Source organism: Rhinopithecus roxellana, chromosome 4 (genome assembly GCF_007565055.1).
Source record: "Rhinopithecus roxellana isolate Shanxi Qingling chromosome 4, ASM756505v1, whole genome shotgun sequence".
Lineage (NCBI taxonomy): Eukaryota > Metazoa > Chordata > Mammalia > Primates > Cercopithecidae > Rhinopithecus > Rhinopithecus roxellana.
This window is the reverse complement of record NC_044552.1, coordinates 70,239,310-70,254,350: the sequence shown is the minus strand read 5'-3', so window position 1 is coordinate 70,254,350 and position 15,041 is coordinate 70,239,310. Positions and strand designations below refer to the sequence as shown.

General features: G+C 50.5%; 1 protein-coding gene across 1 annotated transcript in view; it reads right to left on the bottom strand.

The window, feature by feature from the left end:
* SYNJ2 (synaptojanin 2) overlaps nt 1-3,229 on the bottom strand; it is a 115,514-nt gene extending 112,285 nt beyond the window's left edge. Inside the window, exon 1 of the mRNA XM_010381542.2 lies at nt 2,964-3,229. Within this exon, the coding sequence (XP_010379844.1) occupies nt 2,964-3,090 (127 nt within the window). The 5' untranslated portion in view covers nt 3,091-3,229. The remainder of the gene's footprint in view (nt 1-2,963) is intronic.
* Between the last annotated feature and the right edge of the window lie 11,812 nt (nt 3,230-15,041).

The window sequence follows — 15,041 nt, the reverse complement described above, 5'->3', positions numbered from 1 at the left end:
GTGCATCCGCAGCAGAGCAGGACAGAAGTCAGAATGACTCAGGGGACGGGAAAGATCATTACCCACTGAGCAATTACCCACAACTTCAGCCTCAGCCTCTCATTACTAACTGGGAGGGACCCCTCATAGGAAAACCACAGCTGAAGAGAAAAGGAAGCTACCCCCAACCCTGAACCTCAAGGAAAGGGTGAAAGGTCAAGATGAGACCACCAGCTATGCCAGCTGTCACTAGTGTACTGTCCCATGCAAAAGTAGAGATTGCAGCCTTCTTGTAAAAATTCACCTTCTTGGGTCAGGCGTGGTGGCTCATGCCTGTAATCCTAGCACTTTGGGAGGCCAAAGCAGGTGGATCACCTAAGATCGGGAGTTAGAAACCAGTCTGGCCAACATGGCAAAACCCCGTCTCTACTAAAAATACAAAAATTAGCCGCGCATGATGGCGTGTGCCTGTAATCCTAGCTACTGGGGAGGTTGAAGCAGGAGAATCACTTGAACCCGGGCGGGGGTGGGGGTGTTGCAGTGAGCGAAGATCGCACTTCACTCCAGCCTGGGCAACAAGAGTGCAACTCCGTCTCAAAAAAAAAAGAAAGAAAGAAAGAAAAAGAAAAAAAAATCACTTTCTCCAAGAAAGGAAAGTAAAACAGCTAGCTAGCCCTTTGGAATACAGATGGGAATTTCAAGTTCAGAGCCATTTTATCCAATAGTGATACATTTAGGATATGTTGAAAGTTTGAAACAACTTTCTAGTAACAGAAGCCTCTCTCCTACAAACCTTCTCTGGACCAGCAAAGCCACCAAATGCTACAGCTGCTTTTTAAAAATAGTTTCATTTCACTTAAATAAAACAGACTTTAAAAAATTAAGTTTTCAGGCCAGATACAGTAAGTAGTTCATGCCTGTAATCCCAAAACTTTGGGAGACCGAGGCGGGAAGATCACCTGAACCCAGGAGTTCGAGACCAGCATGGACAACATAGTGAGACCCCATGAAAAAAAAAAAAAAAAAGAAAAAAAGAAAGAAAGAAAGAAAAGAAAAGGGAGAGAAAAAAATCAGCTAGGCATGGTGGCACGTGCCTGTAGTCCCAACTACTCAGGAGGCTGAGGTGGGAGGATCGCTTGAGCCTGGGAAGTTGAGGCTGCAGTGGGCTGTGATTGTGCTACTGCATGCCAGCCTAAGCAAAAGAAGCAGCCTTTGTTTCAAAAAAAAAAATTTTATTTTTTAAGTTTTCTACTGAAAAATGAATGCTAGGTTAAATGACAAATGTGGACTGCACATGAGTTGAAGACCAGCCAATTCCTTTCTTACATTCTCTGTTCTAAAATCTGGTATACTGTAATCACCAACGTGATGTAAATCTCAGCCCAAACTTCAGCTCCTAATGGAAAATATGCACTACATTACTGTCATTAATCATTTTTAAATCTTCACTTTTGAAAAAATAAAATTTTTCTAAGCTGCTTCAAAGAATTCTTGAATGTGTATGAACCTGGCTTAATGTTGCCGTAATCCAACTGAAGGACATTTTAATCTATTTGATGAAACAGTAGTTTTGTACCGTGAAATTAATCTTTTGCTTCTGATAAATGTGGTATGAAGTAGACATCTAAAATGGAATGAAAATTTCCGTGGTTTTCTTTCAAGGCTATACCAAATGACCAAACTTAGACTCTTCAGGACAGCACACATTGGAATAACCTGAAAATAACTTAATCTACAATTTGCTGCCCACTTTTGATGCTGAGAATACTGGAGACATTGGTTCAGTAATCAAGTGACTGAGAACAAGCTGGATAAATGCATGTTAATTAAGTGATTAGGGAATCAGAAATAGGAGAGTCCTTCCAAGACATACATCCAAACTAGAGCCGACACACACAAATGTGAAAACAAGGTTAGAGGCATCTATGAAACATCCTGTAAGTGACTGCCTGCTGCATTTGCCGACCACCTCAGGTACAAGTGACCCTGGGCTGTACCTTGTTTAGCTAGGAATACCGGAAAGCTGTTACAGCTGGACGCCTACTGGTGGGAGCCTACTCTCCAGTGTCCACATTTACAAGTCTAACAATCAGACCTGGTTTCACGTGCTTTGCTGCTACCCAGGCTTTCCTTATAATGGTTAGCACAAAACAAGGGATCCAGGTTAGTGATACCAGGAAGCCATGCATTGAATGACATTACAGAAACAGCCACATAAAAGTCAGGTGGATGATGTCACCTTGGCAAGCAACTTTCTTAGCCTCTTCGGGCCTCAGTTCGCTCATCTGCAAAATGCGGATAATAATAACTCTTTAGTAGAATTGTGAGAATGAAGTGAGATAATGTCCTAAAGCCCATAGCACAGTGCCAGTTTCAAGGCTTCTGAAGTCCATAGGTGAAATTCGCTGGCTTGGCAGGATCTAAGACAGCATAAAGGTAGGGTCATGGTATATTTGCTTACAAGTTCTATAAATTGCACTACTGGTGCTTCTTGACCAAGTATTTACGTGAGACAAAGGTGCCATCAGCAGTTTCTCCAGAGCCTTTTTGGGGCTTTGGTCCCCATCCCCTCCAGGAGTGGAGCCGCCAACACAACCAAAGGGCAATCACTGGTTTTATCAACAGGTGCAAAAGAAAAGGCGCCAGGCGCAGAGTCAGGCCGGCTCCTTAGTCAACCCCAGGGGATCCTCATGAATACGCAAAGCGCCCCAGCCGGCTCTCCAGCAACCACATCCTCTGGCCGCGCGGGCCGGAGATCCCCGTGGAGGGGCGGCCGGCCTCCGTGCACCACCCGCCCAGCCCGAGCGCTCTCTAGAGTCCCCAGTCCCACTTCATTCAAAAGGCCACCCCTCCGCGCGACCCCCACGCCCCGGCAGTCCCCGCGCCTCCCGATTCCCTCGGGAAGTGGGGTACCCGTCTTCCCAAGGCTGGGCGAAGGCAGGCGCCCTCTCCTCCGGGCGTCGCTGCCCCCGGGCCGGACTCACCCAGCGTGGCCACCGTGCCGGCCTCGAACAGCAGGCAGTCGCTGCGGCCGCGCGCCTCCAGCAGCACGCTGCAGTCCCCCGCGGCCCCCAGGCGCCCCAGCAGCCGCAGCCCTTTGCTCAGGGCCATGACGGTCGGGCCCGCTGCGGGCGGAGGCCGGGGCCACGTCCCCCCGAGGGCGCGCTGCCCGCGACAGCTCCCCGCGCGCCCGCAACTTCCCAGAGTTTCACTTTGCGCCGCCGCTCCCGCCGCGCCAGGCTCCTCCCCGGCCTCCTCCCGGCCTCCTCCCCTTCCTCCTCCTCCCCACACCCGCCTCCCCGGACTGGGGCAGGTGAGGGCGCGCCGCCGCCTCCCGCCCGGCCCCGCGCTCCCCCCAGCGGCCAGGCAGCTGCGCGAGGCCGCGCCCCGGGGCTGAGGCTTCCCGTGGGCGGGCGTGGAGCGGAAGGGCCTCCCAGATGCCACGCATTCCTCGCCGCGGAGGAGGATGCCCCGCGCGGGGCGCCCCCGAGAGCCGGGCCGCGATGCCGGCCGCCCGCAGCCTTATATGGGCAGCCCGGCCCGGGAGCCCGCCAGGCTGGACCCGCTGACTGCTCCCGCCGGGGGCGCTCCGCCTCCCTGTGTGGTCGGCTCCTGCGACCCTGGACGAGTCCTTTCGACTTTGCGTGCCTCGGTCTCCCTGCAGCGAAGCGGGGTCATAACTGCGCCTACTTCAGAGAGGAGAACTGAGTTAATTCGCGGAGACGCTTAGCGGGTGCGGAGCGCGTGGAGCGGGCTGGAGAAAGGTTACTTTTCACTAGAGTTCTATTCCGGAGGCTGTTGCGGTCACCGTCCCCGCCAGGGAGAGGTGTTGGGGGTCAACGGTGCGTTGTCGCGAAGAAACCTGGAGCCGTGATCCCCAGACCACGACCCCCACTTACCACGTGACTCTGACTTCTCTGCGCGCCACCTTCCTCTCCTGTCAGATGGTGACAGCGCCTCTCCCACCGGCCCTGGACACCGGCATGTGTCCGCGCGTGTACGCTGGAGTGTGGCCTCGCAGCCCAGTCACCTGTGGCCCGGCCTTCTGGCGCCGGGTTCTAGCGCCGAGGCTCAGCCTGTCAGAGCTGCAGGGGAGGTGGAGTGGGGATGGGTGTTTAGGGCTGAGTTGGAATCACCCTTTGGGGTGGTTTGGCGGCTTAATTGGCTTAATTCCCTTCTCTTGTGATGGGTGAAGCTTGTGAGAAGCCTCCATCACCTGTTTCCATCCCGCCGGCAAACGAACTCAGTTCCTCTCTCACCCCATTCTGCTGCACTGGGCCAAGAGGTTTGTCTCTGGGACTTGTCCTAGGAAGAGCACAGCCCCCAGAGCCAAGCAGAACATTGCCATGCCCCTGCAGACATTCAGTAATGACCAGACAAGGGGACAACCTCTCAGGTGATGATTGGGTAATAAATTTGAGCAATCCCAGCAGAGATCATCTTGACCCTCAGCCCCTTTCCTTGCCCACAAACTCGGCCCAGGTCAAGCATAATGTGCTCAATATCCCAGGCATGATGTTTATCAGCTGTCCGAGCAGCTTCTTTCTGTGTAAATGGAAATATTACTACCTCATGAAAACAGTATGCCCATTCAGTGAGGCATAAGAGCCTTTGGCCCACTTTTTGACCCCAATTCACTTCTTCCTGGAAGCCTTCCTGGAATGCTGAGGTCCCAGATAACAGTGCTTATATAACACCCAGATTATATATATATCTCATATATATATTGCTTGAGAAGTGTTTTTATATCTTTTAGCCCTGTTTTGCAAATTAAGTGGTAAGGCCTTAGGGAGGGGACCCAGTCTTCCATTTATTTCTCTCTCCTCTTTCCTAACTAGCATCACATAATGTAAAGTCCTGCACAGTGGCATACCATACCTATTTTAGAAATTTTCCTGCAGTCAGGACCAGCACTTGAGCTTCACAGCTTATAGAATCCAAGTCACCATCAACTGTAAAATGAACGACTATTTTATGTACCACTGAGAAATAAAAAGCTTCCAATTAAACTAGAACATGCCACTGATAGTCATCTCTGCCCTGATTTAGACAATGTTAAAATGCACATCTCAGACTCAAGGAACTACAGCGGCTGTTCCTCCGTCTCTGAGAATTGACTGGGTGAGCCAAGAGCCTGCTGGGTTTTGGGGCCACTGCTCTCTGGTTTCGGGTGGGACAGCCCACCTGGGCAGCAGAGGGAGCAGCTTCCTCACATGCACACTGGCGTGATAGACCAAGGGTACCCAGGCACCGGCACCTTTTGCAGATGGAGCAAGTAACTGACCTTGAGGCATTCAAGGAAAAGGTCGGCTCAGACACCTAAACCCCCAGTGGAGTTTGGGCAAAGGAGTGGGCCCATCTGCGGCAGGAGAGTTGGGTGCTTCCACTTTCTGAGATGTAGAATGTCTGGAGGGTAGGGAATTAGGAAGGGGAGGAGGTAGGGAAGGAAGCAAAAGCCAAATCCACCAGCCCCAGAGTAAGCCACAGTAGGAAATGTAGCTCAGCGTGGTGTGGGTGAGGGAACCAGGGAGCCCAACAGGTTATCAGAGCAAACAAAGAGGGGAATGTAGGGGAGATATGCACTGAACGTTTGAGCCACCCTACTGCCCATCCCCTGCTGCCCTACCAAATCCATATGTTGAAGCCCTAACCCCCAATGGAAAGGTATTTAGAGATGGGACCTTTGGGAGCTCATTAGGTCAGATGATGCCAGTGGGGCCCTCACAATAAGAATGATAGGATTAGTGTCCTTATAAGAAGAGACAGGCCAGGCGTGGTGGCTCATGCCTGTAATCCCAGCATTTTGGGAAGCTGAGGTGGGTGGATCACTTGAGGTCCGGAGTTTGAGACCACCCTGGCCAACATGGCAAAACCTCATCTCTACTAAAAATAAAAAAAAAATTAAAAAAAAAAAAAAGCTGGGTCTGGTGGTGTGTGCCTGTAATCCCAGCTACTAGAGAGGCTGAGGCAGGAGAATCACTTAAACCCGGGAGGCAGAGGTTGCAGTGAGCGGAGATGGAGCCACTGTACTCCAGCCTGGGTGACAGCGCGACTCTGTCTCAAAGAGAAAAAAAACAAGAGACACGGAGGGAAGGGTCTGAGCATCTGCTGGCCAAGAAGAGGGCCCTCACCAAGAGCCACATCAGCTGGCACCTTGATCTCGGACTTTCTAGCTTCTGGAACTGAGAAATACATTTCTATTGTTTAAGCTACCGGCCTGTGGTATTTTATTGTGGAAAACTGCATTATTAGTCTTTGTGTTACTCTAAAGGAATACCTGAGACTGGGTAATTTATAAAGAAAATAGATGTCATTGGCTCACGGTTCTGCAGGCTGTACAGGAAGCATGGTGCTGGTGTCTGCTTCTGGGGAGGCCTCAAGAAGCTTACCGTCATGGTGGAAGGCAACCAGGAGCCAGCATGTCACATGGTGATATTGGAGCAGGAGAGCTAGTGGGGAGGTGCCGCACGCTTTCAAACACTCAGTTCTCGTGTGAATTAACTGAGCAAGAACTCACTTATCATCAAGAGAATGGTACTAAACCATTCATGAGAGGTCCACCCTCATGATGCAATCCTCCCCCCAGGCCCCACCTCCAACACTGGGGATTACATTTCAACAGGAGATTTGGAGTGGACAGACATCTAACCCCTATCAGAGCCTGAGTCGACTAAGACAAGAGAGGTTTAAAAGAAATACAAGTCTGTATTTGGTGTCTGTATTTGCCCACAGCCCTGTCCCACTGCCTGCTCCCTCCTGCCTCCATACCTGTCCTCCCAACCTCCTGTGGGCTGTGTGTTTGGTATAATATGAGCCGCACAAAGGACAGTGGGAAGTCAGACAGGACCCTGGCATTTTGAGAACGGGACAGCAGCGATACCATCCCGGAGCAAGGAGGAGGCGAGTTTAATTGGAGACAGACTGGGTGGGCAGGTCATCCAATGGGAAATGGCTACAGATGAAGGACCAGGAAAGCGTATGGCAGCGATCAAAGGGGAGTGGAGACAGACGGGGGTAGAAGGCAGGGGCAGGAGGAAAAGACGATCAAGAGGTACCCTGAGAAAGCAGAGGAGCCAAGGGCGTGACCCGGACAGCTCTGGATCTCACGTGAACTGAGTGAAAACTCATCATCCAGAGGATGGCGCTAAACCATTCCTGAGGGCTCCTCCCTCTTCAAAAAGGAGGCATTTTTTAACAGACCTGAAGGAGGTAAGAGAAACAAGTTATCAGGCCTCTGGGGCTACAGCCTCCCACATGCAAAAGCCCTGAGAGGCGACTGGTTTAAAAACCCCAGGAAGGTCTCCAAGAATCAGGACTCAGAAAAGAAAATTGGTTTGGTGAGAAGGTAACGGGGACCTTTGAGGGGGCAGCTTCACTAGAGGGTTGGGCAAAAAAGCCAACTTGCAAAGAAGTAAGGAAGAAATGGTGCCGTGAGTGTAGTCTGCTGGCTCTGGAAGCCGGGCTGGGAGAAACACAAGATGAACAGAATTGGGGGCAGACGGGACAGCAAAGACCTTTGAGGACCAGCCAGACCCGCACATGGTGGAAGGCAAACAGCAAAGAGCAGAGTAGGAGAGCTCAGGCCCAGCACGGAGAGGCACCTGTCTCTAGAGGGGAGAAAGGAAGGCCCTCAAAAGGGAGGTGGCAGGATCTGGAGGGAGAGAAGGTTGGGAGGACAGGTACGGAGGCAGGAGGGAGCAGGTAGTGGGACAGGGCTGTGGGCAAGCTGGAGGAGGAGGTGCTGTCCTCCCGAGAACTGGCCCTTGGTGAGCTCCCCATGAGCACACGAGGGTGGGAATGGGAGTTAGCGAGAGTGGGAAAGGCCCAGGACGCTGGCCACAGTGCACGCAATCTAGAACTCATAGTCAAGATCCTCTGGGCCTTAACCCAGGGTGGACTGAAGAACTGGAGGTAACCTTGGCTAACCATCTCTCTCTGGTTCCTCTGCAAAACGAAGAGGAAAGCCTCAAGCCTGCCAGTTCTAACTGAAAATCATATCCAGGCTCTGACCATGGTTCACTGGCTCACTGTTTCAGGTTCGGTTCCCTGTGGCATGGACTCCCAGCAGGGGATGTGCCTGCAGGGTCTGTACTGGGGAGAAAGATGGAGGGGGAGGATGAGGAGTTGAGCTGCCTGAGTGCATCCAGCTGTCCTGGCTTCTGAGGAGGGGTGAGGGCAGGGCACCCCAGCCAGGAGCAACACTCGCAGCACTGGGGGAATAGATGCTTTCTCCAGGACCTACAGTTTGAGGTCGTGGCAGGCACCCACTGTCCCCAACTGGTCTGGCATCTTTAGCTTGGATCTAGTCACCCTCCTTCTCCCCTGGCCTCACCGGCAGCTGGAATGGCCCTGCTGACACCGTCAATCTGCACAGCTCACTCTGTGGAGGCTGAAGTCCAGGTGCTCCATGGTCTGGCCGGCCTCCAGACCCATATGTGACTGCTCTCTGGGCCTTGTCCAGCCAGGCTTGCCACAGTCCTCGTGCTGGTGCACCAGGGGAGCCCCACACAGGGCTTCTGCGTGTGGGAGGCAGTTGCTCCAGATGCCCGACGCTGCTTCTCTTACCTCCTTCACATCCATCAAAAAACGGCTCCTTAGTGAGGCCTTCCCCAGCCTCTCTATCTAAACTTCCTCCCCCCATCCACTCCGTTATGGGCTGAATTTTGCCCCCCAAATCCATGCATTGAACTCCTAACCCTCAGTACCTCAGAATGGGACTGCACTTAGAGGCGAGATCTTTAACTAGACGGTTAAGAGAAAATGAGGTCTTTGGGGTGGGCCCTAATCCATCAGGACTGGGGTCCCTACACAAAGAGGAGATTTTGCCAGGTGCAGTGGTTCACTCCTGTAATCCAGCACTTTGAAAGGCCAAGACAGGAGGATCACTTGAGGCCAGGAGTTTGAGACCAGTCTGGACAACATAGTGAGACTCTACAAAAAATTAAAAGAAAAATAGGCAGCCATTGCATGGTGGCATGCATCTGTAGCCCCAGCTACTCTGGAGGCTGAGATAGGAGGATCACATGAGCCCAGGAGTTTGAGGTTACAGTGAGCTATGGTCACACCACTGGACTCCAGCCTGGGTGACAGAGCGAGACCCTGTCTCTTAAAACAAAAAACAAAGGCTGGGCACAGTGGTTCACACCTGTAATCCTAGCACTTCGGGAGGCCAAGGAGGGTGGATCGCTTAAGCCTGGGAGCCCAAGACTAACCTGGGCAACATAGTGAAACACCACCTCTACACAAAATACAAAAAAATTAGCTGGGGCAGTAGTGCACACCTGTAGTCCCAGCTACTTGGGAGGCTGAGGTAGGAAGACCACTTGAGCCCAGGAGCATGAGGCTGCAATGAGCTGAGATGATGACACTGCACTCTGGCCTGGCTGACAGAGCAAGACCCTGTCTCAAACAAAACAAAACAAACAACTAAAATAAAATGAAAAATAAAAAGAAGGTGAAATTTGGACCCAGACAGGTGCCCACAGAGGGAAGCCCATGTGAGGACGGAGGGAGAAGAAAACCATATTGCACAAGCCAAGGAGAGAGGCCTCAGAAGAAAGCAACCCTGCCAGCACCTTGATCTTGGACTTCCAGCTTCCACAACTGAGAAAATAGATTTCTGCTCTTTCAGCCACCCAGTTATTGGTACTTTGTTCTGGCAGCCTGAGCAGACAAATTCACCCCCAACTTTTCACGTCTTTCCCTGTTTGATTTCTCTCCTTAGTGCTTATTAGTCTCTATTATAATAAATCGTTGACTTGTTGACCCTGTTGTCACCCAACTCTCCCACTGTCATGTAAGCTCCTGTGCAGGGTTTCTTCTGTTTTGCTTTGTTTAGCCCTCTTTGTTTACGGTGTATCCCTGGTGCCTAGAACAGTGCCTGGTACCTGCGAGGCAGCCAGGAGTCCCTTGTGCAATGAGTAGGTGGATCTCCTTCCCACCATCTGATCTCTGTGGGAGGGGAGGATTCACAACCTTTTTGGGCTGTCTGTTGCAGAGATTCTTATGCTGCTTGGTAGATTGATTGAATACATATTTACTAGGCACCTACTCTATGGCACCTACTACATTCCAGGTGCTGGGGATACAGCAGCAAAGAAAACAGACAAAAATCCCTGCCACGGAGAAGAAATCAAACAAAGTACATCATGTGCTCATGGCAGTAGTGCCATGGAAGACAAACGACTGGGGAAAACGGAGGTGCAGAACTCTAAATAGGGGGACAGCTGAGGCCTTGCAGGGAAGTGGCATTTGAGTGAAAAATGAAACAAATGAGGGGTGAGCCGCGAGGGTATCTGAGGACAGGGCAGGTCAGGGAAAAACCAGGAGGAGGGAGAGGAACCACGGGGAGCAGGGGGTGGTGGTTGAAGAGGAGGCCAGAGGAGGAAGGGGGCCCAGGCTGTTGGCCACTATAATAACTTGGGCCTTTATGCTAAGTGACAGGGCAGAGAAGGAGACATGCTCAGATTTATGTTTTCACCAAGCATTCTAGCTGCTGAGTTGAAACTTGAGTGCAAGGGTGGAGGCAGGGAGACCAGGTGAGACCAGGAAAGAGGCTGCTGCCGTTGCCGGGGGCAGTAGGACAAGGCTGATGACGGTGGGGTGGTGAGAAATGGTCGGATTCTGGCTAGATTTTTGAAGGGTGAGTCAGCAGGAATTGTTTGTATGGCAGATGCGGGATGTAAGGGAAAGACAGGGGTTAGAAGATGGAGATTTTGGTCAGGGCAACTGGAAGGATGGCGTTGAATCAGCGGAGATGAGTTTGCATGTGGAGGAGCAGGTGGCTGGGGGTGGGGCGGGCAATTTGGGGCAGGCCGATTTTGAGATGCAGATTACATATTCAGTCGCAAGTGTTAAGTGGACGGTAGAGTGTGCAAGCCTGGGGTCCAAGGGTGAGATCTGGACAGAGATGAAAATATGGAGGTCCATCAGTGTAAAAAATAAAATCAGATAAAATATTACAATTTTAGAAGTGTATTGTGCATAGAAAACAATAATTTGCAAACTGGGTTGCAAATTGTTTGCAAACCAAACATGGTAGGAAGCTCCATTCACAACAGTTCTAGTACCATTTATAAAGCATTAGGAGCAAGCTCATTTCCTCTAGGATGATGATGCGAACCTTTTCCTCTTTCCTCACAGATCCTATTTCCCTCTACCTCCTGCATCTCAGCAATCTGTCTTGCCTCATACTTTCCTGAGAAATAGTCAACCGAAAAGAACTGCTTCACGATATTTTCCAGTGTCCAACATTTTCCCATCATCTTCTTCCAAAGTCCCTGCTTCCTTCACCCCAGCCATTTGCTCTCTCTCCCTCTCCTGAGGATTGTGTCCTTTCCTTCATCCCAACGCCCACAGCACTCATCTCCCCCTCTCTCCTGGGTGGCTCATTCCCAGCAGGGTACAGATGTGCTCTAGTGGCTCCCACCAAAAAAGGAAGCCCTCCCCTCACCCCACAGCCCGTTACACTCTTCCCACTAGACCTTTCTCATCGCTCATGCAGTGCTTTGGCTGTGTGCAGTGGCTCATGCCTGTAATCTCAGCCTTTCGGGAGGCCAAGGCAGGAGGATCACTTGAGGCGAGGAGTTCAAGACCAACCTGGATACCATGGCAAGACCCCATATCTACAAAAAATTTAAAAATTAGCCAGGTGTGGTGGTGTGTGCCTGTAGTCCTGGCTACTCAGGAGGCTGAGACAGGAGGACTGCTTGAGCCCAGGAGTTTGAGACTGCAGTGAGCTAAAATCGTGCCATTGCAGTCCACCTTGGGTGACAGAGCGAGACTCGATCTCTGAAAATAAACAATAATAAAATACAATAATAAAACAAGGATTGTTTTGTCAATGTCAAACGAAGCCAATCTGCAGGACTGTGGAATTTTCTTCCAGCACTGTTGAGGGGTGTTGGAATTGTTAAAAAAATTATGGGAGACATTGTTTTAGACTGAGCTCTGGCACTAGGTCCCAACAACCCAGACAAAACCAAAATGAAGTCACTAATGCTAAATGCCACAAATTCAAATGAAGCTTTAAGGAGGCCTCTAGATCCCAAACCAGACCAGTTTTTCCTGAAAACAGGAGATTCCAGAGTCTATCTGAGTCCATGTAATGAGGAGCTGCTCTCTGCTTTAACCCTTACAAAATAGTAATGGAAAAAGTTAACCAGTTTTTTTTTCCTATTCTGTTTCCTTGTTGCCATTTTATAAAACCTAGTTTTCTGCTATTGCTCAGTGAGAGCTTTTATTTTATTTTATTATTTTTTGAGGCAGAGTTTCACTCTTTTCGCCCAGGCTGGAGTGTAGTGGCGCCATCTCCACTCACTGCAACCTCCGCCCCCCCGGGTTCAAGTGATTCTCCTGCCTCAGCCTCCCGAGTAGCTGGGATTACAGGCGTGCGCCACCACACCCAGCTAATTTTTGTATTTTTAGTAGAGATGGGGTTTCACCATGTTGGCCAGGCTGGTCTCGAACTCCTGACCTCAGGTGATCTGCCGGCCCTGGCCTCCCGAAGTGCTGGCTTTATAGGCCACTGTGCCCGGCCTTGTTTTATTTTCTATAAGGGAGGTTTCCTTGATTCATGAATCCTGAATAAGAGCCAATTAGATCTACATCTAAATTGGTTGTTATTTTGTCTTTTGACAGTTCTGGGGACTGCAAAGGGACCCAGAAGAGACAACTGACAACTCCCAAGACCCCTTAAGAAACACAGAAGAGGCCCTGCTGGCCCTGTTTGAGGTTTCCTGTCCTTATGCAGTCCAGAGGGGTGTCAGTTCTTCTCAAATTAGGCTCTGCTCTTTTTGCACTGAGGCCCCTGATCTTTTTGGCTTTTGAATTAAGGATTAGTTTGTGACCTTGGAAAGGATCCCAAGGGTAGTTTGTGCTGTGAGAGGGCACTTGTCCTCCGGGTTGCTGTGGCTGATGACTCACTGGCAAGAGCTGCAGTACTTAAAGACAACTAGTAGTGTTTGCAGTAAGTGGTTATTCCTACAGGGGCCAAGAAGTCTGACTTTCAGAATCTGCAGGTATTTGTGTTTCTATCCTCTTCGTTTGTTTTTCTTGCATGCTTAGGTTGGGGGAAGTCACTGGCTAAGTTGATCAAGGGTATCTCAGAGCCAAAGCCATAATTTGATTGGTGGGCATGGTTCAGGCACTTAAACACTATTGGAGCACTTACCAATAATACTCCTGCCAGGCGCAGTGGCTCATGCCTGTAATCCCAGCACTTTGGGAGGCCGAGGCGGGTGGATCATCTGAGGTCAGGAGTTCAAAATCAGCCTGATCAACAGAACAAAACCCCATCTCTACTAAAAATACAAAAATAAGCTGGTGTGGTGGTGCACGGCTGTAATCCCAGCTACTCAGGAGGCTGAGGCAGGAGAATCACTTGAACGTGGGAGGTGGAGGTTACAGTGAACCGAGACTGTGCCACTGCACTCCAGCCTGGGAGACACAGCGAGACTCCGTCTTGGGGAAAAAAAAAAGAATAAGACTCTTGTGAAAGGCTAAGCTGGTCATGGAATGGGCTAGTTGATGTCAGGTCACCCACCAGCTGCAAGAAAATGTTCGTGCAATGCAGTGCACTGAGGAAGGATTGGATGAGCCAGAAGTGGGATCCTTAATTTCTGCCCATGCCTGCCTTTCCATGCATAAGAGTATGGCCCCGAATACCTAATGTAGATGACGGGTTGATGGGTGCAGCAAACCGCCATGGCAGGTGTATACCTATGTAATGAACAAGCACGTTCTGCACATATACCCCAGAACTTAAAGTATAATAATAATAAAAAGGCTTTGAGAGAGTGCATTCACTCTCTTTTGCCCTTCTGCCATCTCAGGAACTAGTGTTCCTCCCACCGCCCCCCTCGCCACCCCCCTTCCCCCCAAAAAATATGGCCCCAGAAACTGCAAATATTTACAAAATGGCAAAAGATATTTTAGAGTCACAGTGTAATCCCATTTTAGAATTACAGTATATTTTAGGATTACAATATAAAAGATCTTACTAAAAATATTTGAGAATTACAGTGGTCGGGGAGGGAGAGCTTCAGCTAAATAGCTAGTGCACACGGGGTTTAAAACCTGGATGACAGGTTGATCGGTGCAGCAAACCACCATGGCACACGTAGACTCATGTAACAAACCTGCACATTCTGCACGTGTATCCCAGAACTTGAAGTAAAACAAAATACAATTAAAAAAAAAAAAGAATTGCAGTGGCCATCTGCGGAACATTCTAGATGAACAAGACCATTTATCTAAGAAGTGCACTTGAAGCCCAAGCCTCCCAACTTAGGCAAAGAGAATGGGATTTTTATTTTAATTGGCATTTAGAAGCCTCAAAGAGACAACAGGACTCGTGAGCCTAGGCAGCCTAAGGCCAGGAAAAACAGGGGCTGCCCATCAGAGTGTGCAGACAGCTACCAGTCAGGAGGAAAGCAAGTCAGTCCCTTTCAAGTTCCCTGGTCATCAGCGAAGCAGCTGGGGTGCTCTGCCAACATCACCCCCCACACTCCCCGCCCCACACACCCCTGGAGGTGTTAGGAAGACCCATGTGGCATAGGGTGAGGACTGAGCTCACTCGGCTCAGCTCCCTGGGAAAGCCTGTCTGGGCACTGCTGGGTGGGACAGGTGCTGGACAGCTGTGAATAGGAAGGGCTGGTTTGGAAGTTCATTATAAGTTACTAGCTTTTGTAAAAAAAAAAAAAAAAAAAAGGCATATGAGGCACTATCTGTCCATATCTACACACACAAGGCTTGACTTACGGCCTTACAACTGGATATAGAGACTGATCTCTCAGAGGATTGTACCCGAGTCAGCCCAGGGACAGGGGCTTTCCAGACACAAATTATCTTCCCTACCCCTGCTCAGAGTGTGCCGGGCAGCCACAGGCTACCATTCTCGCAGTGCCACACTCTGCAAACTCCAGGGCCTGGGGTTGGAGAGTGTGGGGCCTCCCTCTGTCCAGGTCCCCGGGTTCCTGCACGTTCCTTCCTCCTGGTCTGTGGCTGAAAGTCAACAAGCCTGTTGGTTGGGTTGCTACAGAGACTGCAGGTGCCCGTGGGCT